This window comes from Pseudogymnoascus verrucosus (assembly GCF_001662655.1).
Source record: "Pseudogymnoascus verrucosus strain UAMH 10579 unplaced genomic scaffold scaffold_21, whole genome shotgun sequence".
Taxonomy (NCBI): domain Eukaryota; kingdom Fungi; phylum Ascomycota; class Leotiomycetes; order Thelebolales; family Thelebolaceae; genus Pseudogymnoascus; species Pseudogymnoascus verrucosus.
Genome location: NW_017263672.1, coordinates 127,989 through 138,706, shown reverse-complemented (window position 1 = coordinate 138,706; position 10,718 = coordinate 127,989). Strand labels below are relative to the sequence as shown.

At 54.1% G+C, this 10,718-nt stretch overlaps 5 protein-coding genes across 5 annotated transcripts; 3 read left to right on the top strand and 2 right to left on the bottom strand.

The window, feature by feature from the left end:
* Window positions 1–19: 19 nt before the first annotated feature.
* VE01_04121 (uncharacterized protein) lies at window positions 20–878 on the bottom strand. The gene is made up of 3 exons (XM_018273598.2): window positions 652–878; window positions 468–594; window positions 20–411 (listed from the first exon to the last, which is right to left on the bottom strand). The coding sequence occupies exons 1-3, from the start codon at window positions 740–742 to the stop codon at window positions 120–122; spliced, it is 510 nt and encodes a 169-aa protein (XP_018130537.1). The 5' UTR covers window positions 743–878; the 3' UTR covers window positions 20–119.
* Window positions 879–926: 48 nt separating this feature from the next.
* Window positions 927–2,157, top strand: VE01_04120 (uncharacterized protein). The gene is made up of 2 exons (XM_018273597.2): window positions 927–1,047; window positions 1,097–2,157. The coding sequence occupies exons 1-2, from the start codon at window positions 968–970 to the stop codon at window positions 1,986–1,988; spliced, it is 972 nt and encodes a 323-aa protein (XP_018130536.1). The 5' UTR covers window positions 927–967; the 3' UTR covers window positions 1,989–2,157.
* A 150-nt stretch (window positions 2,158–2,307) lies between these two features.
* VE01_04119 (uncharacterized protein) lies at window positions 2,308–4,173 on the top strand. Its single transcript, XM_018273596.2, has 2 exons — window positions 2,308–3,703; window positions 3,755–4,173. Exons 1-2 carry the CDS (start codon window positions 2,786–2,788, stop codon window positions 4,067–4,069), a joined length of 1,233 nt encoding a protein of 410 aa, XP_018130465.2. The 5' UTR covers window positions 2,308–2,785; the 3' UTR covers window positions 4,070–4,173.
* Window positions 4,174–6,349: 2,176 nt separating this feature from the next.
* VE01_04118 (uncharacterized protein) lies at window positions 6,350–9,032 on the top strand. The gene is made up of 4 exons (XM_018273595.2): window positions 6,350–6,808; window positions 6,860–7,112; window positions 7,161–7,420; window positions 7,470–9,032. Exons 1-4 carry the CDS (start codon window positions 6,360–6,362, stop codon window positions 8,776–8,778), a joined length of 2,271 nt encoding a protein of 756 aa, XP_018130466.1. The 5' UTR covers window positions 6,350–6,359; the 3' UTR covers window positions 8,779–9,032.
* Window positions 9,033–9,113: 81 nt separating this feature from the next.
* VE01_04117 (uncharacterized protein) lies at window positions 9,114–10,591 on the bottom strand. Its single transcript, XM_018273594.2, has 2 exons — window positions 9,984–10,591; window positions 9,114–9,920 (listed from the first exon to the last, which is right to left on the bottom strand). Exons 1-2 carry the CDS (start codon window positions 10,479–10,481, stop codon window positions 9,246–9,248), a joined length of 1,173 nt encoding a protein of 390 aa, XP_018130457.1. The 5' UTR covers window positions 10,482–10,591; the 3' UTR covers window positions 9,114–9,245.
* Between the last annotated feature and the right edge of the window lie 127 nt (window positions 10,592–10,718).

Sequence of the window (10,718 nt, the reverse complement as noted above, 5' to 3'; positions counted from 1 at the left end):
CATTTAAGGGTATGATAATATTCTATTTCATCTAATCCGCACAAACCAGTTCTTTAAATGACCCTCCTGGCCTGGGTTATAAAATCCATTTCTCCCCAATATAACAAGCACGCCGTATATCAAACCAAATCTATCCTTGCCAACGCCGCATTGTCGTCCTCATCATCGCTATCCACTTGTTTGGCATCCGCATCCACAAAGGTTAGACGGTCACCGTATGAAATACATAACTCATCTCCTTTCCTAACATCCTGCAGCGTCCTATAAACCACAACCCCTTTGCTCACATCGCGCATCCATCCAACATTCTGTCGCCTTTGAGAGTGGTTAAAGAGGCTCCCAATCCCGAACACTACCGCTTGCGTCTTTCTTGGCGTTTTGGAGCCCTCAGCTGCGGGGAGTGGCCAGTTACTGCGTGATATGTCAGGGCATGACAGGCCGGTAAAACACGTGCGGCAGATGCTTACTATGTGTAGTTATAAAGATCTGTCTTCCGGACGTGCTCTTCGTTCTCCTGAGGGTCCAGTATTAGAACTGGGCAGACTTCTAAAATTGTACCCCCTGGGATGTCTCTGCCTGCGAAGACGCCTCGGCCTGTTTATCTTGTCATTTTCACCGTGTGTGGAAAAAGGGGGGGGGGGGGATGGGTACCTTTAGGGGTGTCCAGGACAAGTGCGAGGCCTTCTGTGCGTATGAGTTGCACTTCCCCAGCCTTCCCCTCTTGCTCTTCTTCTATGGACATCGTTGCGTTCGCATCCAGTTTTATATATTTTAGAGGTTAATTTTCTTTCTATCATCGCCAAGAGCGGCCGTTGGACCATACACATACAAATCCGATCTGATAAGATTAGAACCTAGGCGGTGAATCATGGCAGAACCACTCACAGCTCCCATCCGCTTACGACCAGCTTCCAAGTCGACTCAAGCCCCAGAAACCAATGGCTCTTGACAGTTGAGACAGAACACCATGGCGCACCAGCGCGCTCAGTCCGTGAGCACCACCGAAGTGCCCAAAGAACCCCACGCCGTCTCCCTCAAAGTCCTCCGGTCCGTCCCCCCTCCCCACCCAAACAGTCCCCATCTAACCCACGCCCAGCCTAACCCGACCCTCCCTCGCAATCCAATACCCCCTCCCCCACCCCTCCCCATCCTCAACCCTCGCCCAAACCATCCCCCGCGCCGCATCCCTCACCTACCCCTCCGCGCCCTCCTCCCCCTTCGCCCTCTCGCCGCTCCTCACCCTCCCCCCCGCCTTCGGAAACGCATACGTGGGCGAGACATTCTCCTGCACCCTATGCGCGAATAATGAACTCCCATCCGATGCGCCGCGCGTGCACTCCGTCAAGATAGAAGCGGAAATGAAAACACCCAGCCTTACAACTTCCCTCCCTGTCTCATTCACCTCGGCGTCCACACCGTCATCGCCGGACTCAGATCCGCTCTCTCAGTCTGCACCGCCGCCTACCGATCTCGCTCCTGCCGCAAGTTTACAGGGGATAATCACCTGCCACCTCCGCGAGGAGGGACCACACGTCCTCGCCGTCACGGTGTCATACTCCGAGACGACATCGACGTCCGGCCGTGTCCGCAGCTTCAGGAAGTTATACCAGTTCGTCGCGCGCCCGGCGCTGGTGGTGCGCACAAAAATCGGGACTGTGGATGGCGGCTGGGCACTCGAGGCACAGCTAGAGAATGTAGGCGAGGAAGCGCTAGTGCTAGAGGGCGTGAGGTTAGATACGAAAAGCTGGTTCCGCGCGAGGAGTCTAGAGTCCCTGTGGGATGGCGAGAAGGGGGAGAAGGGGAAAGCGGTGGTGGGTCGGGGAGGGGTTCAGCAGGTTTGCTTTGTGGTGGAGAAGGTGGGGGAGCCGGATGAGATTGGGGAGGGCGGGAAGGTGTTCATGGGCGTGTTGAATATTAGTTGGAGGGGACCGATGGGGAATATGGGGGAGCTGTCGACGGGGTGGTTGGGGTTGAAGTTGAAGCAGTGAGGGGCTGGAAGGGGGTGTTAGAGGCGCTATGATGGGGGGAGTATAGATTTTTGGTTGGCGTTGTGGGATATGTGTGCTATGTTTAGCGGTACTCGCTCATGCCTGGAAGTCTAAAGGACTATACGGAGATACGAATTGATACTGAAATTGAAGTATTTTGATTGCTATGGTATACCAATTTTCCGATATAATATTTACTTTATAGCTCGCTATCTCGAAGTTCTTCCTTTCAATTTGGTTTTGTCGTGTAGAGAAATATCGCATTCTGCACCCCTGTAGTAACTGGTCTCATCCAACAACAAGCTTATTATCCTCTGCACCCACCAGTTTGGCCCGCAAATCCTCGACAGTAATGTGCCATGAAGGCGTCATCGTGATCGACCCTTTAAAGCGCTTGTTATTAGCCGAAAATGCTTGATCCAGTAGCTACATCTGTCAAACTACGCCGAGTGTCAGACGGGCCAATCCATCGGCGACGACGTATCAGCAGCCGCGTGGCTGTGACGGTACCACTGCAAACCTCCTGCTAAGTTTGCTTATTTGGCTCCAATGGCGCGGGCCGTGGCTGAATGATATGCCCAGGGTTGGCTGACTGTTCCCGACGCGGGAACGGGTACAGGTGAGACTGCGTGTGAGAGTACGTAGCCACGGCTGGGAATCCGAGGGAATGCGAGGTCTCAAATCTTCGCAGCCATGTATAAAAGAGGCATTTCAGTTCAAGAGCCTAGAGAACCAAAACTACAATAACTCACAGCTCACGCATTAAACTCACCGCGAAATACTCTAATAACCCACCCATGCCTCCCCAACGCGCAACCGTAATCGGCCTAGGCCTCTCCGGCGCCCTCCTCGCCCTCTCCCTCAATCGCTACTCCTCCACCATCCCTACAATCTACGAGCTGCGCGCGTCTCCCTCTACCCTAGGCGGCGCGATCAACCTTACTCCACCCGTCTCGCGCATTCTAGACTCTCTCGGCCTCCTAGCCGCCGCAAAGGAAATCGCCTTCGAGACAAAGGAGATAAGTATCTTTTCCCTCCGAAGCGGGGCTAAACTGGGCGCCCTCCCCTTTATCGACGAGGAGACTGGGCACACCAGCCTACGTATCGAGCGCGCGCTGCTGCTTGAGCTCCTGATCCGCGCGCTAGATGAGGCGGGCGTGCAAGTCGTGTTCGGGAAGCGCCTTGAGGGCGTGCGTGAGGTTGAGGACGGTAGGGTCGCGGCGGTTTTTGCAGATGGGGGAGAGGTGGAGAGTGAGTTGTTGTTTGGGTGCGATGGGATACACTCCCTTGTGCGAGGGGCGTATGTCGAGCCGGACAGGAAGGCGACGTACTCTGGCCTGAGTTCGGCGTATGGGTTTTCGGCTACTCCTGAGGGGTTGATAGGGAAGGAAGGCTTCGAGGGAACAGCGGTGGCCTCGGGGATGAGAGGGAGTGTTATTGTAAGTTACTGCGGACCGAGGAAAGAGAAGGTATTTGTAGGCGCGGTGATGGAGGTTAAAGCCCCCGATGCCGACAGGGACGGGTGGCGCGGGAAGGGCGCCATGGGGACAGAGGCAAAGAAAGAGCTAGTAGAGAGGTTTGGCGGGGGAGACCCGGTGTTTAAGGCAGTAGTTGAGGGAGTGGAGGAATGGTCATTTTTCCCAGTGTGGGTCTTGCCTAATGGAGGGACGTATTGGAGGGGGAGGACGGTTTTGGTTGGAGATGCAGCACATGCGGTAAGATTTTGCCCTGATTGGCACGGCGGTGAACTGGACTGACTGATACAGGGTCCCCCTGGCGGAGAAGGCGCTGCTCTCGCGATGGAGGATGCAGTCGTACTGGGGCGTCTTGTTGGGAAGGCGGAGGAAGAGGGGGCAGCCGTGGAAGCGGTTTTCAGGCGGTATGATGAGCTGCGCCGGGAGAGGGTGACAGAGAACTACACACGTGCGTCGGCAAGGTGGGAGGGGGCGAAGAACCGCTCATGGCTCTTTCAGAAGACTATGGAGTTGTTCATGTGGGCGTTCCTCATGGTGTGGTGGAATAAGAGGGAGTGGGGGTTTGAGTATGATGCGGCGAATGTGGAGCTGGGTGGTAAGCTGTGAGTGGGTACGGTTGTGATGTCTAGGGGTAATGTAATCGTATATTTTGACCTTCTCAATGAGAGCTTGCGAATTCCCAGAAGAAACATTTCAAATGAAGGTAGGGGTAAAATGGCGGCGTCCGATTTCGGGAGTCAATGCGTGTATGAGACGGTTGATTAGCTCCGTCTACTAGAAGCTGGGCAATCATCTTGATTGAGCGATGTGCTTAAGAGTTAATTATGTTGAATGTAAGCTTATGCCAATCCAAAGCCCATATCCAATCCGCTGTTGGTTGTGTAGATTTGAACCAGGGAGCCCTGGAATGTTAGGACAAGAATTTCCGCAGTAGTTTATGTGAAGCTGACACTCGGGGATAGCTCGGAAAATTGGGCATAGTAACTGATATGATCGCCTACTTGGCAATAGGTGAAGATTCAGGATTCATAACTTCAGCTTTTGCTTCCTGTTTGATTAAATAAACGTGGGGGTTCTGTTAGGCTTTCGTTATCACTAGTGGACAGTTGTAACAACCCATTTATAAGCAGTTCAGCTTTTAGTATCACTACCCGCAGTACCCGTAAGTGGTAGTTGAGTTAATATATATTACCATTTTAAAACAGGTATCTTACCGCTTCACCATTCCAAAACAAGTATGTTACCACTTCACGATCCCAAAATAAGTATGCCTCGCAAACTTAGCGGCCAAGTGCTTCCCCGCGATCCACTGGGAGATCCACCGAAAACCCGCTGGGACCTGTCGATTTCATGTCAGCATCGTCACTAAACAATTAAGTCTATAATCTCACCTACATTATAGTGCAGCGGATGTGTCAGATAATGCACATCCGGCTGGGATGCGAATCCTTCCTCGCCACTAAGACGGTTATTTAGACACAGGTGACCGAGGGGGTCACCTGTGTTAGAGCAATGCGGTCACTTTAGTTGATCTTCGCTATACGAAGTACGGTGAGATCCTCACTCGCCGAACATGGCGAAGAGCATCTGTAGGTAATATTTCTGGTTAAATGCTATCACCGGTGATTTATGGAAAAATTGTTCGATGGCCGTTGCGATTTCCTATCACAGCTACGCAAGAGAATTGGCAGAATCCTTCGCGGATTTCAATGACAAAAGTTCTCCCAAGCCAAGAGTTTAAGTTGAAGTGAGATTTTGAAGTATAAAGATGCAAGCTCAGCTCGTAGTTATCACAGTATCTCCCCAACAATCAGCACCAAGCCTTCAAACACATCTCACGCATCCCCTTTATAAGAATTCCAAGTAGTAAGTGCTTCCTGCTTCTGGGCAGGGCAGCTTGCTAACGTACAGTGAAGACCAACCTCTGCAAAATGAAGCTCACCATCTTTATCGGCCTCGCCCTTGCCGTCATGGCCCCAGCAGTCAGCGCCATTGAGTGCTCCGGCGAGTGCGGACCCTACCCCAGCACTTGGCAGGTGTGGAAGTGCGACAGCGTGTGCTCTGGCTGTGTCTGCCGCTGTGGAGCGGGCGACAAGTACGCTCTTTGCTAGAGTGCGAACTGGTAGATAGTCGATAGCATCGTGGAATCAAGGAATCAAGGAATCAATAGAAGAACATTCATTTGGTAGCGAGAATTTAGTGTTTGGAGCTGTGTGTTAGTGTTCCCGGAGGCACGGCAGCGGCAGACGGGATACTTTAGAGTTCGTGACTAAGAATCTTAAGTTTCTTAAGAATCTTAATCTTAAAATATCAAGGACAGAACAAGAAGGAGGCAATGCACCTTCAATCCCAGGCCATCAAGAAAGGCATCCATGCATCACAGCACGTGTCTCTCCACGTGCCTTGGATATCATATATCCCAATCCAGTTAGTCCCGACCCGGCCAAGGTCTGACACCAAAAGCCAATATATTGGAAAGCTTCAGCCTTCGGTTCCCTTATTTCCATTATTTCAGCCAATCAGAGGCCTGGGACTCCCGGCTGAGACACACGGGACTGCCCGGGTTTCCCACATGGCGTTCCCCACGGCCCTCCAGCCCTCCAGGCAGTTAATCGAGACCCCCATGGCCCATTAACTACCGCCCGCGCCTCTCGCTATTGTTATCTCTGTCTTTCTTTCCTCACTTGTTGCCTCTCTCCGCTCTCGCTCCCCTTCCCTCTCCTCAGCCTCACTCCTTTTCCTCCCTATTCCCCCATAGCCATGCGCGAATGCCATCACTTCCATAAGTCTGAACCCTGCCTAGAGTGGGAGGAAGATCTCTACGACCTCCTCTAGCATCGCCATATCCTCCCCATAGCATTATTACTACCCCTCCCTCCCCCCCATAGCAGCCAAGATGATGCTCCAAGTCGGCGACTTCATCACCATCGCCATGGTGGCCGCCCGCGCCGCGAAAGCCCTCAACGACGCGCAAGGCTCCAAGGCCGAGTTCACTTCCCTTCTCAAGACTCTCAACGCGCTCGCCCAGGCCATGCTCCAAGCCGAAGCGCTATGCATGGGCTGTCAGTCCGCGCGCCCAAGCAACGACCCCTCTAGCATCAAAATGCTCGAATCCATCGGTGCCGAGATCATCAAGGAGCGCAAGGAGTGCGAGAATCTCATCACGCAGTTCCTTATTGACTTTTCAGCCTACTCAGACGCATTTGTCGAGCAGACGAGCGGCGTCGTGCGGAAAACCTATCGCAAGCTAACTTGGCTGGGGCGTAAGGAGGAAGCGGCTGCGCTGGAGAAGAAGATCACTACGCATATGCAGGCGCTGCAGCTACGTCTCTATGCATTCTGCTTGTAGGTTATTTCGATTTCTTGGCAAGCCAGACAAGATGCTGATTGGTGTAGCGCATCGATGAAGAGCGATGTTGTCGACAATAGTATTGTGCTAGGTTCCATCGATACCTCGGTTGAATCGCTAGCGATGCGGTTTGGCGACATGCATCTTATGGTTGCTGAAGCTGTCAAGAGAATCGAAGTCGTCCAGAATACAGTGACGACGTCAATAGGATACAGCTGGGGGCCAGAGGCACCGATTATACTTATAGATGGGCTGGATAGGAAGGTGCTTCTTCCGTTAATGCTGGCCAGCACCCCAGATGTAAGTTGAGACGAACAAGATGCTGTTATTATCGCTAACAACTAGCAGACCTTCCGAGAAGTTCTCCTTATCATGCATCGTGGTGGGCCTGGGTACGACAAGATCGAGAGCGGCAAGTACGTCGTTTCCGACGAAGATTTTGGCGGCGCCCTGATCCCCCACGCGAAATGGGCCGAGAGCTTTCTGCCGGGGAAACGCATCGCCCTAAGTTTCATCCTCCGGCATCCTGGACTAGGTGATGAGAAACAATGCCCACGATGTCGAACAATGGAGACATGGCTTGACGATCAACCAGGGCGACGTAGATGGTATGTTCCCTTGTAACACATACAGAATCAACTGCTAACACATCACCAGCCTAAAATGCCACCTCACCTTCAGAATAGAAGACCAAGAACGCACGCGTCTCTTCTGGAAATCACTCAAGCCTCGCCCCAAACCCCCGACACAAACACAATCTGCGCCTTCTCTCCCCAAAAAAGACAAAGACCCCAGGCGCCCCCTCCGCCGAAGCTCTACCATTCCCCAGGGCGAATTCGCCCACCAGTACCGGCGCGTGCACTACCAGCGCGACATCCTGCGTCAACCATCTGTGGAGCAGCGCTGGCAGAGCAGCGATCCCGAATTTGGCGAGTTCCTAGGCGCCCTGTCGCCCGTTCACCGCGCGGCGGCGACAGGGAACGTCGAAATGCTGGACGAGCTGCTCAATGACGGCGCGAACGAGGGCACTCATTGGAAGGTGCCTCCACACAGCATGTTCCGCCACGACCGCACTGGATGGGACTTTACCGGCGCGCCACCAATCCACTTCGCGGCGTACTACGGCCACAACTCCGCCGTGTTGTACCTTCTATCGTGTGGGGCGGACATTGAAGCAAAGGACTCGGCAGGGACAACGGCTCTACATGCTGCGGCATGGACGGGGAACGAGGGGCTGTTCAAAATGCTTATGAAGAAGGGAGCAGACAGCTCAGTGTGCGACTACGACGGGTGGAGCGTGGCCATCTACGCAATGAGCCAGGGCCACGATGGCATCACACGCCTCCTCCTCGGCGAGAACGCTGACGCCGACACCGAGATGCTGGTGAAGACTTATAAGCTCCGACACGCCGCGAAGCTGGGCAATACCGACACCGTGCTCGGTATGCTCCTCGAAGACCAGGAGGCGAACGCCGCGGAACCGTCCCAGGACGCCGATGCCACAACGGAGTTATTCCTCAACGAAGCCCTCCTCGGCGCCGCGGAGGGCGGACACGTCGAGCTCGTGCGCACGCTCCTAGCAAAAGGTGCCGATGCCTGCGCAACAGACGACACGGGCTCGACGGCGCTCCACTGGGCAGGATGGGGCGGCCACGCCGAGATCGGGAACCAGCTATACGATGGGCAGGAGCAGGGCCAAGACGTCGAGTCTCGCCTGAAGATTACCAGTCAGCGACATGAGGAGGCGATGACCCTGCTGCTTGGAGGAGGGGCAGATATCAATGCGAGGAATGTGCAGGGGTGTACGCCGCTGCATTGGGTGAGTGGCGCGGGGAGCGTGCCGATGATGAAGTTCTTTGTGGACCAGGGTGCGGATCCGGAGATTGAGGATTTTGCGGGTCGGACGGCGGTGGAGAGGGCGAGGGAGACGGGGGATGAGGGGGTTTTTGGGGAGTTGGCGGGGTGAGGGAGTTTTTGCGTGTTTTAAGATGGTGTATTTGGTTTTGTTTGATTTAGCGATTTGGTTTACACAGCGAGCGAGCATTTGGATGGACTTGGGCGTCCTTTGGGGGTGGTGGCGGCTGGGTCATATATGCAATTTACAGTATAATATTATGTTATAGTATCATCGGCTTATGAATAACTTACTTGGTACTCCATATCTGAGGTTGTCACAGGTGGGAACAATGATGTAGTCGTATAGAATTAAATTGTATCCGCATGATATCCCTGTCTCACAGAAATCATTAGGTATAACCTAATACTTATTTAGTTGCAGTGTCACACCTGAAAGATTTGGGACCCGACAATCGATTCTTATAAACCAAGAATTCTAGTATAGAGCATTCTTATGTAAAGGTTCTACTATATTCATATCATAATCATCATCGCCATCATAGCTGACATGTCTACGCTATTCCTCACCTCAACCTCTCAACACCAGCAATACTTCTCCAATGCAAGCCACTCAACCCCAGCTTCCACCTCCCCCTTCCCACCCCCCTCCTTCCCGTTCCATCTCAAACACGGCACACTCCCCTCCGTCCTATTCTTAACCTCAACCTCTTTCCCCATAATAACCTTACAAGCCTCTTTCACCCTCTCATCCGGATTCCACACGACCACCTTCCCTAGTCCCCATGCATGCGCCTCGGCCTGCGCTGCACGCAACACACTCACCACCTCCTGCACACCCTGCGCCTCTCCGCCCTCCAACGGCCCACCCGCCTTAAGCCGCAGCATAATCAGCTTCCGCTCATTGAAATCACGGACCCAATACCCGAAAGTGGAACCAGCTGCCACACCCTTGAGAGTCGGCGGAGCCTGGTCGGGGTATAGCTTCGAGGCGGAGATGTCCTCGGCGCCGAAGTGCCACTCTGCTTGTGCGACGGAGGGGTCGAAGGCGAGGCGCGTATGGTTGCCGGGGGAGGGAGGTGACATGACCTCTGAGGTCAGGGTGAGCAAGTCAGACTGCGTGTAGGGTTGGAGGGATTCTGCTGTGATGGGTGTTGTAGCTGGGGAGGGAGAGGCGGAGGTTGGGAGGGGAGAAGCGGGGATAGTGATTTCGGGGGAGGGGACGACAGCCCAGCCGTGACGGGCGTAGAAGTTCTGTTTCTCGTGTTAGGGTATCTGTGCCGATCTGGACTAGGACAGAAAGGAAGAAGAACGTACCCCAACGTCCGAGAAAAGAACGCTGAATTGGCAGTTCGCCTCCTCGGTATCAAGCCACTCGCCCAACTTCCGCATCATCGTCCCTGCCAGCCCGTGGCCACGGTACTTGGCTGGCGTGAAGACCGATGCGATGCCGTAGGAATCTTCAGTATTAAACCCCTTGCTCGTCTGCACCAAGACTCTCTTCTTCAGCGTCTCGACCGCCGCGTAGATCTCCCCTCCCTCCCCTTCAGTAGTGAGGCCCCAATACCTAACCCCGCCGTCGCGTAGGAGGCTACTAGCCCCATTTGCAGCTTCGCGGGCAACGTAGTCGGCTTGGGTGAGGCGGCCGGCCCAGGAGACAGAGTTAGTGATCCAACTGGCCTCCTTTTCAGCCGGGGTGAGCAGGCGCAGGATCAGGGCCGAGGGGTTAGGGATAGCTGGAGGAGGGGCTACCACGGCGGCGCCTAATTGGGGGTCTATGGGCTTAGGGGTTTCTGCTGAGGGTTGAGACGCCATAACGGTTGGCAAGTTTAGTGAACGCTGGGGGTATAGGAGTGAGGTTGTTATTGAAGCAGTCAGAGTTGGATTCCGTTTTGGTGGGATAATGTGAGAATTAATGATATTGGGGTTGACGATGGAGGGGGCAGGGAGGGGGCGGGGTCGAGGCTTGTTATCGCTGATCGCTGCCTTGTTCCTGGCCCGAGCGCTCTATTGCTTGGCAGGGCTCACGACGAGGCCCTCCAGACGGCGGCA

Excerpts from the sequence above, each read along its gene's own strand:
- VE01_04119 (XM_018273596.2), top strand. The coding sequence starts at position 2,786 with ATGCCTCCCCAACGCGCAACCGTAATCGGCCTAGGCCTCTCCGGCGCC. Across the intron at positions 3,704-3,754 it reads TTGGAGATGCAGCACATGCG|GGTCCCCCTGGCGGAGAAGG; the intron begins GTAAGATTTTGC and ends TGACTGATACAG.
- VE01_04117 (XM_018273594.2), bottom strand. The coding sequence starts at position 10,481 with ATGGCGTCTCAACCCTCAGCAGAAACCCCTAAGCCCATAGACCCCCAA. Across the intron at positions 9,921-9,983 it reads TTCTTTTCTCGGACGTTGGG|AACTTCTACGCCCGTCACGG; the intron begins GTACGTTCTTCT and ends CACGAGAAACAG.
- VE01_04118 (XM_018273595.2), top strand. The coding sequence starts at position 6,360 with ATGATGCTCCAAGTCGGCGACTTCATCACCATCGCCATGGTGGCCGCC. Across the intron at positions 6,809-6,859 it reads CGTCTCTATGCATTCTGCTT|CGCATCGATGAAGAGCGATG; the intron begins GTAGGTTATTTC and ends TGATTGGTGTAG. Across the intron at positions 7,113-7,160 it reads TGCTGGCCAGCACCCCAGAT|ACCTTCCGAGAAGTTCTCCT; the intron begins GTAAGTTGAGAC and ends AACAACTAGCAG.
- VE01_04121 (XM_018273598.2), bottom strand. The coding sequence starts at position 742 with ATGTCCATAGAAGAAGAGCAAGAGGGGAAGGCTGGGGAAGTGCAACTC. Across the intron at positions 595-651 it reads TGTCCTGGACACCCCTAAAG|GCCGAGGCGTCTTCGCAGGC; the intron begins GTACCCATCCCC and ends CAAGATAAACAG. Across the intron at positions 412-467 it reads GATCTTTATAACTACACATA|TAACTGGCCACTCCCCGCAG; the intron begins GTAAGCATCTGC and ends CATATCACGCAG.
- VE01_04120 (XM_018273597.2), top strand. The coding sequence starts at position 968 with ATGGCGCACCAGCGCGCTCAGTCCGTGAGCACCACCGAAGTGCCCAAA. Across the intron at positions 1,048-1,096 it reads GTCTCCCTCAAAGTCCTCCG|CCTAACCCGACCCTCCCTCG; the intron begins GTCCGTCCCCCC and ends ACCCACGCCCAG.